Below are 15,764 nucleotides of genomic sequence, written 5' to 3'. Positions count from 1 at the left end.
ATGAAGCCCCCTGCTTGGGCTGCAGGAGGAGATGCAAGTGCCTGACTCTTGCTGGCCTTGCTCTGCTGCCTTAGGGCAGAAGGCTGCAGCCTTTCTGAAGCTGGCTGCAGGTGCAGCCTCTGTTCCCACTGGCACCTTCCTACTCACTGCAAACTCACTCTCAGGTTCAACCTTTGTGCTGCTCCTCAGGCCTTACACACTTGTCCCCAGTTCTTGCAGAAATCCATCTAAACACCAGAAACTTTTTGTTTGGGGCTTTTTCCTTCACCTTTCTGCCTGTAGTCCTCTTCTGTGGCTGTCATGCTGGACAGCAAGGCTCAGAAATCTTGGCCTTCCATGCTAAAGAAGAAAAAACCACAAAAACCTTCTCCTGTTTGGAATCCTTGCTGTGCAATAGTGCTCCTCTGTGGGAGAGCCTTATAGAAGGAGGATAAAACCAGACATAGCCCATGAGCACACATAATTCCTAAGACCTTCTGGCCATGCAAGACCATTTCACCACTACTAGCCTTGGCAAAATTAATAATATGAAAAATACAGATGTACTGCCATATTCCCATGCCATCATTACATAAATACATAAATGCAGGGAAGTATTCTATTCAATTCAAACCTCTTTGCTTGAAGCAGATTTCATCTTGATCAACTTTGAAGTGATACTTTCTCTCATGAGCAAGGCCTTAATAGTTAAAAGAAAAAAACATTTGACCTACAGCTCGTTACTGAAAGTTAGCATATTGCTTTTTTTCCAAGGAGGAAAAGAAACAGGTTATTAAAGAAACTTAAAAGCATGAATGTCCTCTTTGAATCTTGCTGAGGGGTGAATATTGAATGGCTGACTGCACTTAGTATTTTTTCACTTATCTTTTTAATGGAATTTTTTAATTGATCTTTTAATAAAATGATGGCACAGTACTATCTTAAAATCACTTTCTCCACTGCTAACTTCCATACACCTGGCTTTTATTTCACAAGGGAGAGAAACTGATAGAAATAGCAGGACCCTGGATTATCACAAACTTGCATACTCAGGGCTATAAAAACTTCTGAACATATTTAATTGATAATGTAAATGAGATTTTCACACAACATTTATTAATTGAAGGTGATTCTTATCTGCATTCGAACAGGCCAAGTGAGATGGCTGCAAATGAGACTTGCATCTGATTTCTCCAATGACCTTGGTGGCAGGTACAAAGGAATTCACAGTCTGTAAGAGCTGGTGCTGAAGCTGTGAAACTCAACTCTTAGGTAAACAAACTATGTGATGGGGAAAAGTGTCTGCAACTCCACAAATCACTATGGTATCTATGATAAAATGTGTCTGGCCAACTCTTCTGCAGTTCAGCAGTTGATTTTGGAACAGTCCAGATGTTCACTTTTTAAATACAAACTGAAACCCTGAAAACTGGAAAATTTCCTGAGTCAAAGAGCCTTGACAGGATATGATGAGGTTAAAGGACAGGAGTTTGCTGTTATAACGCTTACTCTTTTTTCATTATCCCTGCATTTTCTGCTCCTTCACATCATCTGCCCTAATAACTTAATGTAAAAGACACTTCTGCATTTCTTAATGCACAGATTGATAACTGAGTTTAAAATAGCCTTTCACATTGTTAAGCAGTCAAATTCATGCTCTCTTTTGAAATTTTATATTTAAATCCCTTCTGGTCCATGTTCTTTTGCAACATCCTCAGCACCATGTTAGTGACATAGGGAGTGGCTCAGAGGTTTTCAGCATCCCTGTTTGAAATTTTATATTTAAATCCCTTCTGGTCCATGTTCTTTTGCAACATCCTCAGCACCATGTTAGTGACATAGGGAGTGGCTCAGAGGTTTTCAGCATCCCTGTTTTCAACACCCCTGTATTGACAGGAGTGGCACAGCTGCAAATGGACAACCAGTGAAAATGGAAAAGTATTCAGGTGCTGAATTCATTTTCAGTTAGAACTGGACACATGAATAACCAGAAAATATTATCCTAAGCATTTTGTGCAGCAAGCTTGTGAAGAAGCACCGAAAGGACATAAAGAACATGGATTTCTGTCTAGCATACTCAGTATTTCCTTCTGTTATAAATACCCTTGGAAACTTCATTGTTCTTGGCATCCTGTTTGAAGGGGATGTTGTTCTAGGCAGGGAAGCTATAATTTTGTGTCAGTGATTATTTTATTCTCTGTGAAATAATGACATGACACTTCAAAAACAAGCTGTGAATAAACCTAAGAATTCTTTTGCTGCTTACAAACAATTTTGAGCTCCCTGCAAGATGCTACAGAAATAATTAAAGAAATGTGGCAAATATTTAATAGTACAGGAGTGAGGTGCACACCAGAGGGCTGTTTCTGTAACTCAGTACTCAGGTTTACAGCAGCACATGTTCCTCATTTCAGTGGGTACATATGCCAAGGATGCTTCTGCTTAGACTCTTAATCTGGCAATGCTGAACATGTTATTAACAATATTTGCTGGATGACTCACCTCCAGGCACCAGCCCTCCACTCACAATAAGCAACCAAATCATAGGGTGAGGCAAATGCACTCACATCATGTCAGAATGATAATTCTCAATTTGCTTTCTGACTACTAGATGCAGTCCTTCTACCTGTCTGTGTCTAAAATGTTCTCTACCTAAAAAACACAAGCTATTGTTAAAAGTATTGTTAAAGTATTGTTAAAGACTGCTCACACTGAGCAGTCCTGATCAGTGAAAAGTTGATCATATCTATTGTTCAGTGACAGAAAAATAAGCAAATTCACTTGAGTGAACCATGGCAAAAGTGCTTATTTGTGGTACCTCTGGAAGTGGTCCAAAACGCAGAACTACAAAGCAGCTGTGCTTTTGTTCTGCCCACTACAGTTAGCCAGGGAGGAGAGAAGGTTAAAGCTGTGGGTCCATGGATCCATCCACTGACCTGACACATACTGTTCTATGGTACAAAAGACACCTCTAGGCAGGGGAATCAGCAGAAGATCTATGTATTTCCCCTGGACCACAAGATAAGGCAATATCTTCCTGAGTATGGAGTCTGAAATATAAAGCAGTTATTTTATTGAAGAATCCAATACTATATGAAAGACTTTATGAACTAACTTAATTTAGGAAAATAATTTCCACAAATTACAACTGGAGAAGGATAACACTTTCTTCTTCAGCTCTCTCTTCATTCTCAGATATGAGAAGGATTTATCTCAAAAGCTTGAACTATCTTTTCAGTCCTGTTTCCATGTCTCTTTGCTAAATTTGGTTTTAGGGATGAAAGTTTGAAGCTAGTATTGCCTATTGTTAAATAGAAGCATATAATTTGTGAGTGAAAGGAATTCAGCATTACTTAAACAATGCAAGGGTAACTGAATAGGCATCCATGGACAACCTCAGCCAAAAAGCTGTAAGGTCTTTGCAACCAGAAAGCCTGTGTACCATCTCACTTCAAGTCAGCAAAATGAGGTAACTGCTCCAACACTACTGAGGGTGTTTTGCAAAGGAGTCTTATGTATGCACTTCCATTTTATTGATTTTCTGCCTCACAGCTCCTTTGCAACAGCAAACAACACCTTTTGTTCAGGTTTGTTCAAGGTTTCTTACCAGTGGAGGCAAAACTGCTTCCAGTAGGATGCAGTGCTGTAAGAAGCTCAGGTGTCAGCCTCTGGTCACAGAAAAGGGAGAGAAGGAAGAGAGGGCAGAAGTGGGACAAAGCTTCTGTCCCTGGGGAGACAAACTTCCTGCTGCCCCGAGGACACTGCTGCTCTTCAATCCCAGATCCATCTGGACTGTGCACCCTCTGGGCTCCCAAAGGCAGCAGCCAGCTTGGCTCTCTGGGCTCTGACATGGGCAGCGGGGCCAGCTCTTTTACTATCCCACATTTTGTTTCACTAAATAATTGCCTAGTTTGCTTAGCTCTAGGCTAAGCGATAACTTCAGAATCATCACTTACTGCTCTGCCTGCGGCAGGACTGAAGGAGAGAATAAAGGGGTTTTTCCCTGACTAAGAACTCATCTGAAAAAACAACCCTCTAGTCCTTTGCATTCAGCAGTGACTCACAGGGATGTGATGACTACACAGCTGACAAGTCACCTTAATCATCCCAGCTGTAACAGCCTTTGTGTTGATAAAAGAGGCTTAATAATGCTATTAAAACTTGTAGCGTATGCTAAAATTTGTAGTGTAGAACACTCTACAAGGGCTGCAGAGCTATGATTTTTTTTCAGAGTCTGAAGACACAAACCTAAATGAGGAAATGAGATGCAGCATCACAGTGGCTCTTCTGCCACAGAGAGCAAATTTCAGAGTTTTCACCCCATAGGAGGGGATAATGTTTCTATTTCTGGTTTTGTCACAAAATTATTAAAAAAACCCACAAAAACAAAAACAAAAACAAAAACAAAAAACAAAAACAAAACAAAACAAACAAACAAACAAACAAACAAACAAACCCCAAACCAACCAAACAAAAACCCCTGAGGTTAAATGATTTATTTTTAGACAAAAAAAAAAGTTTACATTGGTTTCTTACACTCCTTGGAAATGCACAGAAGCAGGCAATTCCAAAATGTCAGAAATCAAGTGAACAAGGCAGAAGGTCAGCTTTGCTGAACAGGTATCTTCTTTTGGAAAAGGAATGTGTGTGCCCAGTGTAAGCAAGGTCAAGTGACATGGGAAGAATACAGAGATGCAGCTTGCCAGTGCAGGGAGAAAATTCATACAGCCAAAGATCAACTGGAGTTGAAGCTGACCAGAAATGTGTGAGAAAATAAAAAGTTATTTTAAATATATTAATGGCAAAAGGCAGCACAGAAATAACATCAGCCTCTTATGGGATGGGGATGGGCACCTCACAAACAGGGACATGGACAAGGCAGAGGTGTTTGATGCATTCTTTGCCTCTGTCTTCAACACAGATGATGGACCAAGGGGGTCTCAATGCTCTGAGCTGGAGGACTATGGCTGTGAGAATGTTTGACTCCCAGCAGACCCTGAAATTGTGTGAGATCTGCTGCTGCAGCAGGATCCCTACAAATCTATGGGGCCTGATGGGACTCACATAAGAATCCTCAGAGCTATCTGATGTCATTGCAAGACATCTCTAGGTGATTTTTGAGTGTATTAAAAATCTCATGGTTCTCTGGGAAACCCAGATTATGGAAGGGACCAGATTACACCTACCATTAAGCAACCAGCTTACTGCAGGGAAGCCAATGTTATCTACTGCAGAACTGAAATGAAACACTTTAAGTCAGCTTAATTTAATTAAAAGCAACTGAAAATAGTCATTACTGTTTGATTTTTTTTTTTTCACTGAGAGGGATTGCCATAAAGCTGAATTTCCCATTAAAAATGACCACTCATATGAAAAATTCTATTTGCAGCTTGTCTGTCCGACCAGAGGATCTGTTAGTAAATCATTCTTGGTGAACTTGTTTGATCAGTTGTGAAATACTAAAATGTATAATCAGCTCACTCTGACCAGTATCTTGCCTTTGTCTATGTGCTTCACTTCCAAACTGATTTCTATAGCTGTGGTCATGAGAAATCTGTGTTAAAGCCAATAGCTGCAATTACATGTCTTAAATATTAGCAAACACATCTTTCTGATGCTAATGCTGCACCAGGTGCCTGAAATTCTAATTTAATCTAAAAGAACCAGTTTTTTAAAAATAGTCAAACTCTAATATATTATTTTCCTCTTGAAAATTTGCAATCAAAAATTCCTTTAAAAAAATTACTCACCTGAAGTTCACCTAATTAAGGATCCTGCCTATTATGTCATATTCTTCTTAATAATTTTTTTTCCTTGTTTTACTTAGTCAATTGTTCTTTTCTTGTATTGAACTGTGAAAGATCAGTAATAGCATGGGACTGAAATAGGCCTTGCAACTAAAACAAAAAGAAACCATCCAAGGCAGAGATAATTAGTACATTTAAACTGCTGAGGACTTATTATTATTAAGTTTATAAGCAGAACCTTGAAGGAAGCATTCTGGTCCATATAAACATGTCTTTCATTTTAGTTTCAGTGCACAGTACTGGGCTGCAGGCTCATGGGTTCCCACGGCTGCAAGGATTGCTAACCAGCCTCTTACTCTCTACATCCAATTGTCACCTTTTGGAATTTGCTGCTAGGGCAGATCATCTCAGCATTTCTCTTTTGACCCAAGGGAGGAACTAGGGCTCTGCTAATGGAGACCTGGGCAGGTGGGAGGAAGGTTTATTCACTCTGGGGATGAGTCCCAACTGTAGATGTGCGTATGTCTGCTGGCTGTCCAACCTGGCCTGCCAGGCACAGGAGCCCCAGTGAATTCTGTGGAGTGAGAGGGTTTAACAGACCATCTAGAAGCAGACTCAGAAGTAATTTGATATAACACAGGCATCTAATGTTGCTTCAAATGCTCTAGCATTTCTCCCACCACCTATGTCCTAACTACTTCTGCTTGTTACACTTTCCACTTTGGGCTGGTTTTCAAGTGTGAACATCTTAAATGCCTAATGCCTGGGCAACTGAGCTGAAGCCCATGTGAACAGTATCACATCTTAGGTGCCAGTGACTTCCCTGAGCACGAGGGAGCCTTAGACATCCTGCTGACACAGGAGTAAGTGTAATGCAAGTGTAACTGCAAGTGTAGATGTCTCCATAGTGCCATGTCCCATCCCTCCATCTGCTGTGCATGCAGCATGACACACTCCCCAAATTCCCAGCATAAGCTCAGTGCTGCAGGTGGCCAAGGCTCTCAGATCCTCACCAAACTCATCTGTATCTTGTGCACAGTTTAACTTATGCCACACACAAAGGTTTAATGGGGACTCCCTACCTTAAGAAGGCTGCCTGCACCCCAGGCCCTCAATAGTTCTAGCACCTCTCCCACCTTGTAACCAGGAATAAGGGCTGACTAAGGACTAAGGACTTCATTTTACCAATGCACAAAGGGAGAAAAATAACTCTGATTCCCCACAGACTCCTGTGAGTCAGTAATCAGTGAAGCATTTATTGCACTATCTCTCTGGCAGTGCTGCAGACTAAATCCCCTTGAGACCTTCTGTGTATCTCCTAGTTCATAACTTTGCCAAATATTCTCATTATCTTCTGACACCTTTTCCCGGAGGATGCCATTATGCTAAAATAATTTCCATGGAAGTCATGAGTAGGGGGAGGGTAAAGGATTAGGGTAAAAGGGAGGTTACATTTGCAATGACTTTTGTGAAGGCTTATTCTCTAAACCATTAACCATGTCAAGGGTTCTTGCTCTGCTGAAACACTAGCTTGTCAGACTTGACATTGAAATTAAGCAGGAGATGATTTACCAAAGAAATGAGTTGTAACAGACTTCACCCCTTAAACCTCTAATTTCAAACTTTTCCTATATGTTTTTCTCTCCATGTATAAAAAGACCTGTGCTTCTGATACCTTTCTTTACTTTCAGTACAGTTATACAACACATATAAACAAAACAGCTGTATTTCTGCAGAGCTTCCTCAACTATGCTTCACCACTGTTTTATATGAAGGATGTTTCGCATTCAGTTAATAACCAGAATGCTCTGAGACAGCAGAATATGTGGGTCTTCAGGTCCGAAATTACTTCAGCTCCAAAATTACTACAACCTGCAGACCATGTTCTCCATGACCCTCCTTGTCAGCAAAAAGAAAGTCTTCTGGTGACTTTGCAGCACTCACATTTGCTCCAACACCCTTCCCATTGCCCCCATCAGCCCCGCAGAGCCTCACTGAGCACTGAGGATCTTGGAGCTCAGACTGGGGGAGGAGAGAGGGGCAAGGAACCACAATGGGTTTCCTTCACCTTCACATATCTCCAAAAAGGATTTCAAATAGAATGCACTGAGATTTTTTTAAGTGTTAGGACAAGCACTGACCAGGTCCAAACTGACATTACAGATTTGTAACATGGATGTCATGTCAAATATACGTCAAATCAGGACAGAAAGATAAGCTCTTCTCCTTGCCCCTTCCCTGCTCACAGACATGAACATATATTGGTCTAACTCTTACTCTGGGGGCTTGGCTCCTGCTCAAGAAACTGTGGGGATCTACCTTGATCTCCTGATAACTTAAAAAGAGCCTAAGATGTTGCCCAGATGCTTAGAGTGTGTTTATACTGGGTCTACCTGCAAATCACTTAATTATGAAAAAGGGGAGGAGAATCACTGTACAAACTCCAGGCTGAAGCTTAAGTCACTGCTCTTGATTTCCTGCCTGTATTTGTTTGGTTGGGTTTTTTTTAGGGGTCTTTAAATACAAGACACTACTTTGCAGCAGAAGAAAATGCATGCTAGGAAACAAGAGTCCTGGAGATGTGGCTGTAACAGCCTAGACCTGATCACTTCTGCATCAATGCAAAGCCTTTCCTCCACTGGCAGTGTGAGGGCATCTGAGCGTGGACTCTCCACAGATGCTTCTTTATACCATTTAATGGTACGTGATTGCCCAAAGGTTTCATGAGATCCTGGAAAGCACAAATAGAAGTGACTCTCAGTGGCAGTAAAATGCCTAATTTACTTTCAGCTTCACTCTGAAGTAATGACAATACTGGAAACCACACTTACAGAAGAATGGTTAACTGCTACTCCCCTAAAGCAGTTACCTTGTACTAATTACATGTCAGGAATGCTCATTGTATGGCCTAATCACCTTCAAGAAAGGTAAATCACTAATCACTAATTACCTTCAAGAAAGGTAAAATATCATAGCAGTACTAAAAGGTGGAAAAATAAATTCCTTTTTGCATGGATACGCTACTTCACCTAATTTGGTTGTCTTATACATTTGTTTTTGGCTGTATCCAAAGGAAAAAAGAAGCTAAAAAATTTAGGCAATCAATTTGTACACTGTGTCTTTAATGGTATTTATTTAATATTTCAAATGCTAGAAAAAGATAAGGTAGAGATTTTTAATAGAAAGAAAAATAGTATGCATGGAAATACCTCCATAAACTGCAAGATATATGTCCAAATTATGTATTGAGGAAATAACCTCAGCTAATGCAAATGTCCAGTAAAAGCAATGATCTGCCCTGAATGAATAACCTGTACTTTAGGGTCTAGGAAAAAAATGTACATTTAAATTCATCCTGTCATAATAAACTCCTATTCAACCTATGTCTTGGAAACTTGATATGGCAGTAACTAATTCTTACTCATTTGTGTTTTTCCTGCTGATTAGGCACTAATTGACTCTTCTTTTGCTCTGTAAAAAGAGAACACTGACTGCTTCAAATACCAAGGTGCAGAGATCCTAGTCAGTCAGGCAGACACAACCTGAATTACTGGGAAGTTAAACCCTCTGTTATTTTCCCTGCTATCACATTGGAAATGGTAATTACTCATTTCAGCAGTCTTCCACAGCCTATTTGCTTTGTGACAAGCATGTTGCATTAGCTTGGATCAGTCTTTTTAAAAGTTAATAATCTAAATCTCACTTCAACCAGACCGACATTAGGGCCTGTGTAATAGTGGGGTTTAATACCTGCTTAATTTAGTTCCCTTAGAAGTGTTAAGCCAGTGTAAGTCTTTCATGCTTTGAATCTTTTATTGGAAAATTGCTGCAGCATAGTTGAGAAGGGAATTCAAATTGCCTGAGTTTGTGGTCCGTGGCTATCACCCCAAGGCCACATCTCCTTTTTCATCTTCAGGCTTTAAAGTACAAAGACTTGTGCACACAGACAGTGAGGTTTTGAATGATGGCAAAGCTAGAGGATTTAATGCAGGTGGAAACAGCCCAAAGTCTACTCTTGTGACAAGATGGTTACGAAATCTTGAGATACTCCAAGAAATTAACTAAGGGATCATGACATGCTTCCCTAGACATCTATCCTAGGTATTTACATGTAGTGTAAATCACTGCATAATCACAACACTTACAAAATATTTCTAGGATAGGGAGCTACAGTCTTCAATTTGTAAATAGTGAAATGAAGCAGAGAGAAGATAAAAGATTTGCCCAGAGTTTGACAGTGTATGCATTTTAATTGGATAAGAGAGACAAAATAATCTGTGCAAATCTCCTCCCACTAGCTACAAAAATGAGCAGAATTCTTTGCCCTCCCCTACTAAAACCAGCCATAAAGTACTTCTGAGTTACATAATTTCCATTTCATACCCTTAGATAATTTGGAAGTGAAAACTTCTATCTTAAAATAGATGGTTTGGGGATTGTTTGATATGTACATGATTCTCCTAATGCTTACATTAAAACACTTCCCAAGGTTCAATGAACATTTTGCTACTTTTCTTAGCTAGCTCGTTAATTTGAGGCATTTTACCATAACTTGCCCTTTTCAGGAAATTCCAGTGAGTAAAGATTTTGCCTCACTATATCTGCTCCATGTGATTTTTTTTTTTGAAAGCTTTGTTAACAAGGAAATTATATTATACTGGCCAAGCTGTCTCTCTTTGCTACATCCACCTGATACTTGGCCTGTGACGTCTTGCTGACCAGTTTCTCAAAAGCTTACAAAGGGGTAGGGGAAAACTTTTAAAATGTATTTGCCTCTGTTATATGTCAAGCCTGGTAAAATACTTTTCAAAGTATGCAATGTCACCCTAAAGCCTTTTATCAGTTAAAGAATCCATGAAAAAACACTCAAAAAGCTTCTTGTTGCTCTTTTAAATCCAAGTTTCAAGTATGATTTCTTACCCATATCTAGGATCTCCTCCTACTCCTGTAACAAATGTTAATCCGACAATACAGAGCACCCTTTCTTCTGGTTCAAAAAGGTAATTTAGTAGCTTGTCTTAATCTTCCACTTGCTCCATTCCCTGAAATACATGAAAACTGAACTCTTCACAGCACGTATTCGGCGACTTTTGTGCCCAGATTTTTGCAAGACTTTTTCTGGACAGTGAGAATGATCTCTATCTCAGATGGCTGCTATGACAATTTTATTACTTATTTTCAGTTAATAGCAGCAGCATTCAACAATTGTACCAATTCTTCAGGTGTGCCTATCTACCAGGAGGAAATAATGTTATCCTCACTTTTCTACATATTTTTCAGATTTATATATTCTCTGTTAAAGAGAAACTGGTGTAATAATAATAATAACAGTATTTAATTAAAAAAGCTTTACAAATAAAAACCAAGGAAAAATAGATTTAGAACATGTATTTTTTTCTTATAAATCTTGCTCAGTATCAAGAATTTCTGCCTTTATCAGGATGCTTGCAGATAAATGGAATTATGGTAAAATAAAACCACTTACACAGATATGTGGTACATATGAGGAAGTCCAAAGTTGTGTGAATGAGTCTGGCTCTGAAATGAGGTTTTGACTCTGGGTCATTCATTGACCTTCTTGGCCACAGGGGTACATTGTTAGCTCATGTTCAACTTGGTGTTCACCCAATATCCTTTTCTGCCAAGATGCTTTCCAGCTGAGTGGGCCCCAGCATGTATTGGTGCATACAACTACAGAATCATAGAATTGTTTGGGTTAGAACAGACCTCTAAAACCATTGAGTGCAACTGTTAACCCAGCACTGCCAAATCCCCCCAAATACCTCCAGGGTGGTGACTCCCCCTCCCTGTCTCCATCACCACACCCTTAATCACCTTATAAATTCTGTAGTATTTTTTATTCCCCACAGGTCCAACAGACCAAGTACAATTTCTTCTGCTTATTTCAGGACATTATTTTGGCACAAATTCTAAAATCTTGTGAATTCTACTACATTTAATTTGATTCTATTTCCCACAAAAGCTGGGGCTTGTTTCTTCCCAGAAGCAGGACTTTGCACTTCTCCTTGCTGAACTTCATGAAGCTCCTGTCAGCTTATTTCCCTTGTTAAACCCAACCATAATAGGAATATCCCAAGGGACCACATCAGCACAAGCACCATGCCACCAGACAAGATGGCTTTTTCAACTCTTTACTATTGCTTGAATAAATTGCTTCATTTATGTTATTCCCTTCTCAACATCTGCTCCAAGTATTCATCTCAGTATAACTCAGTGGAATTGAGAATTGAGGAATTCATGTCTAAACCTGAAGGAGACCCCAGCTCCTTTTCTTTCCATGGTGGGAGAATGCAGAAAGCGTCCAATTTCCATCCTGTGTTCTCAGTACCCAGATCACATTTATTGAAATATGCAACTATTTCAACAAGTTTTCAAAACACTTCACTTATACAGTTTATAGCGATATGACACAGCCTGGCTTCCTTCAAGCAGCTTTCTACATAAACTTGTTTCCTAAAATCAGCCTGAGGTCTGTTTTCCATTTGCAGGTACAGAAAGTGGCACTGGAATTGAAAGAAGGGGGCACTTACTCAGTATTTTGTGTATCAATGGTGAGAAAAAGTTCATGCAGTTCTTCTCCACTCAGAACTCCATCAGCAAAGTAAGCGTTGAATTCATCAAAGGACAGTTTTCCATCATCTGAAACAATGAAGAAATGGAAACTGACCTAATTTCATTTATGTTATTTCTTGTTTACTTCATGCAGTACAAGAGGAAAGTATTAAAAGCCTCTAGGTCTTCAGCTTAAGTGTAGAAACTTTGCATTTTAAATGCAAGGGTGATAACCAGCAAACAAAAGTCAAATAAAGATTCACCTTTCTCTGTTGTTTAGAAGAAATCTGAAAGATTAAATTGTACTTAAATAATAATTTATCTAAATTGATTGAGCCTTTGCATGAAGCATAAAGAAAGCTTTTCCAGCCTAACACTTCACAACTTTTTTTTGGGTAGCACTAAATGCAAGTTCACATGTTTCTTTCTTTCCCTCAGTAATATACTGAATCCCTCATAGGGCACTAAAAAAACTGTAGAGGATAAGACTAAGATGTTCTAAGCATCAGACTCATCTACAGTGTATTGTGACTTAATTTTATAGTAGTGAAGAATCTATTATAAAGGCAGTATCTAATTCCTGTGACTACATGCTGTACTACAGTAGGCAGATTTGAAGAGTAGAGCTGAGAAGTTTTGTTCTTCTTTTACTTGCTATTATTTCATAATTTGACTGGAATATATCACTTCAGATATCTTGAAGTGGTTTCAGAATTGTACAAATTAAATGTCTGCTTCAACAAAACCATTTTGAAATATTTGAAACCATTTTGAAAAGACCAATTGTAGCTGGATCATCATTACAACCAAAATAAAATAACAAGATCTTCAAGAGCCAGAAACCAAGACGGCACAAAACTGCAATGATTACCTAGCTGAGAATCTAAATACATTTGCCATTTGGCTCTGGTTACAGAGAAGGAATATAAAATATTGAGTGTGTTGAGCTGAGTGTTCTCACAGATATGCTTCCTTTGGCTCTTACAGATACAATCAATTGCTTAATCAAACCACTTCTGCAGCTTTATACTTTGCTGGGAAGGCTGATTTGCATGCAAGTTATATGCATATTCAAGAATACTTGTGACTGAGAATACTCAGTGAGTTCTGGCAACTTTCCTGAGATAAACATATGAGTTTACCCATAGAACAGCCTGGGGTATGACACAAAATACTAAACAAGTCTGTTCTGGTCCTTCAGGATCATTGGATTTATTGCAATCCAGAAAATCACTGATCCACCAAAAGACTGGGTAGTTTAACTATTTTCTTTAATTTTTTGTCATCCAAGAACATTGCCTTTTGGTTCATTGCTGTTTAGTCTTAATAACATTCTGAATGTTATTGACATTGAGTGACAAATCACTGAGATTGTTTCTGGCAAAACACAAGGACTTTTGAACCTGTTTGTTACTTACAGACTTCATACAATTACTTTTACTAAAAAAAAGCTCTGTCGCCTTGATTATCAAGAGTTTTCTAAAGCCTTCTGAGTTTACATTCTTGTAGAGAACTTTCCCACACAACTTTCTGTAAACAACCTATTGTTTTGCATTCTTTCATAGAGGCGGAGAAATTTGATGTACAGGTAGTTTGTCCAGTGTCATTGGAGAGGTGGCACGTTCACCCTCCAATCCACTGGCACCTTTTGAGAACTATAAAAGATTGGAGTCAGAGAAAATAAATTAGTCTCTTCATCGTGACCAAAGCTGTGGTGTGTCGTTTTTCCTTGTGTCATCTGGTGACAATTATCCAGGACATTTCTCTGATTTTGTATGAGTGTAACTGTTTTGCCAGAGCAGCTGGAGAGGTCTTCACTGCCAGTGGCCATCCTTGTGCTTCCTCAGTGCTCAGATGAAGCTCAGATCCAATGCTGAACAAGTGCTCCCTGTGCTGTTAAACTGAAGATGTATTTGCCTAGACAGTTGGTTTTCCCCCTCCCCTCAGGTGCCAAGAATAGCTTTTATTTTAAAGGCTGTGTCATGTGTCCTCAGCACCACTGCCCTGGGCACACCTCACTGCCCTTGGAGTGCCCAGATAAACGCTATCTGGTTTAAGTGCTGAGCAGAAACCTCTATTAGAGAGTCTTCAATCCTTGCCACTGGCAAAGTGACAGGGGAAGGATGAGTAATGAAATAAACTTCTCTGAAGCTATGCATCAATCAGAGAAATCAACCTTCAGCTGTATTTGCCTTGACAATGTTATTTAAGAAGCTGTTTTGTAAGATTTGCTTGCTTTTGTATGTCTTCTCTGACATCTTTCAAAAGAAGGGCTTCTTCATAAACAGGCACAGTCACGTGTTCTCCTTTGTCTCCCAACTGGCAGACAAGTAAATAAAATGAAAATATAAACAATAAAATAAATCCCCCACATTGCACTTGTAAATTTAGAAATAGATTCACACAGTGGTTTACAGGAGCCTTCCTCCAGGTTACAATTGCATTCTCACATTTATTTCAGTAAAATTCACTTGTCTATCAAATAGATGGTTTTCTGTGTAAAATATGCCCAAGAGATAACCCCCAGCCAGTCTGCTGCAGAAATGCTAATATACTCTCCAGGATATTTTTTGGATAGCTGATGCCTTCAGTAGAGAGCAGCATATCTAACAGAGGAAAGTCACACACAGTCTCTGAGTTGAAAGGTGATTTCAGCAAGTCAAAAGGTATTGAGTGAATAATGGACAAGGGCACAGACGTATTTGGAGCCTCTGTGCACAAAATAATGGCAAATGGTGAGACTGCAGCTGGTGAAGGAAGTTACGGTGATGTAGAGAAGAGGGATGTCTCACAGACATGCCAGCAAATGCTAGAGGACAACTAAACCACTTCCACTATTTTGGGCATCCTGTTAGGATTGTGAGCCTTCCTAAGCAGTTTAAAAAACAGTCTTTTCATAGCAGGAGCCACATCAGATGGAGCTCATCTGGCTGAACAGGAGCCCTAGGGCTTATGGCACTTGGAAGAGCCACATTGGCAATCAGAGGGGAAAATCACTCTTGGCTAAAGGTCATCCTGAGGTTCACCTCAGAAGGATGTGATTTGGATAATTGAGCCCTCAGAGCTGTCTTAGCCCAATCAGATAGTGCCAAACCTGCCTCCAGGCTGGCAGCATGCACACTACCAGGGCAGTGAAGTTGTTTATAAGCACAGATCTGTAAGAACTGATCTCTGCCCCTGTAGGCCAACCATTAGCAAAGGAAGGAGAGAAAACAACAAGTGATATTAATAAATGGAAAAACTCACAGTGGCAGAAAGTATTTATTCACCAGGAAGGTACAACAGGGACTAGGAAATGACAGTGCTCAAAGTCACTTCTGCCATGGGAAATCCAAGAGCCAAAACACAGACTCATTCAGGCCCTCACAATTCTCAATGGCAGCTCAGTTTCTCTTGTGGGTGTTGTGACAGCCCTTTATGGAGTTTTGAATCCATCTGCCTTTTTAGAACCTAAAGCCTTCAAGT

At 39.6% G+C, this 15,764-nt stretch overlaps 1 protein-coding gene across 1 annotated transcript in view; it reads right to left on the bottom strand.

Annotated features, from left to right (window-relative positions):
- NECAB1 (N-terminal EF-hand calcium binding protein 1) overlaps window positions 1-11,388 on the bottom strand; it is a 38,906-nt gene extending 27,518 nt beyond the window's left edge. Inside the window, 1 exon segment of the mRNA XM_053979688.1 lies at window positions 11,212-11,388. Within this exon segment, the coding sequence (XP_053835663.1) occupies window positions 11,212-11,296 (85 nt within the window). The 5' untranslated portion in view covers window positions 11,297-11,388.
- Window positions 11,389-15,764: the final 4,376 nt, after the last annotated feature.

The sequence above is a fragment of the Vidua macroura genome, chromosome 1, assembly GCF_024509145.1.
Source record: "Vidua macroura isolate BioBank_ID:100142 chromosome 1, ASM2450914v1, whole genome shotgun sequence".
In the NCBI taxonomy this organism is placed as follows: domain Eukaryota; kingdom Metazoa; phylum Chordata; class Aves; order Passeriformes; family Viduidae; genus Vidua; species Vidua macroura.
Note: the sequence above shows the minus strand (reverse complement) of the source record. Positions and strands in the feature narration are given on the sequence as shown.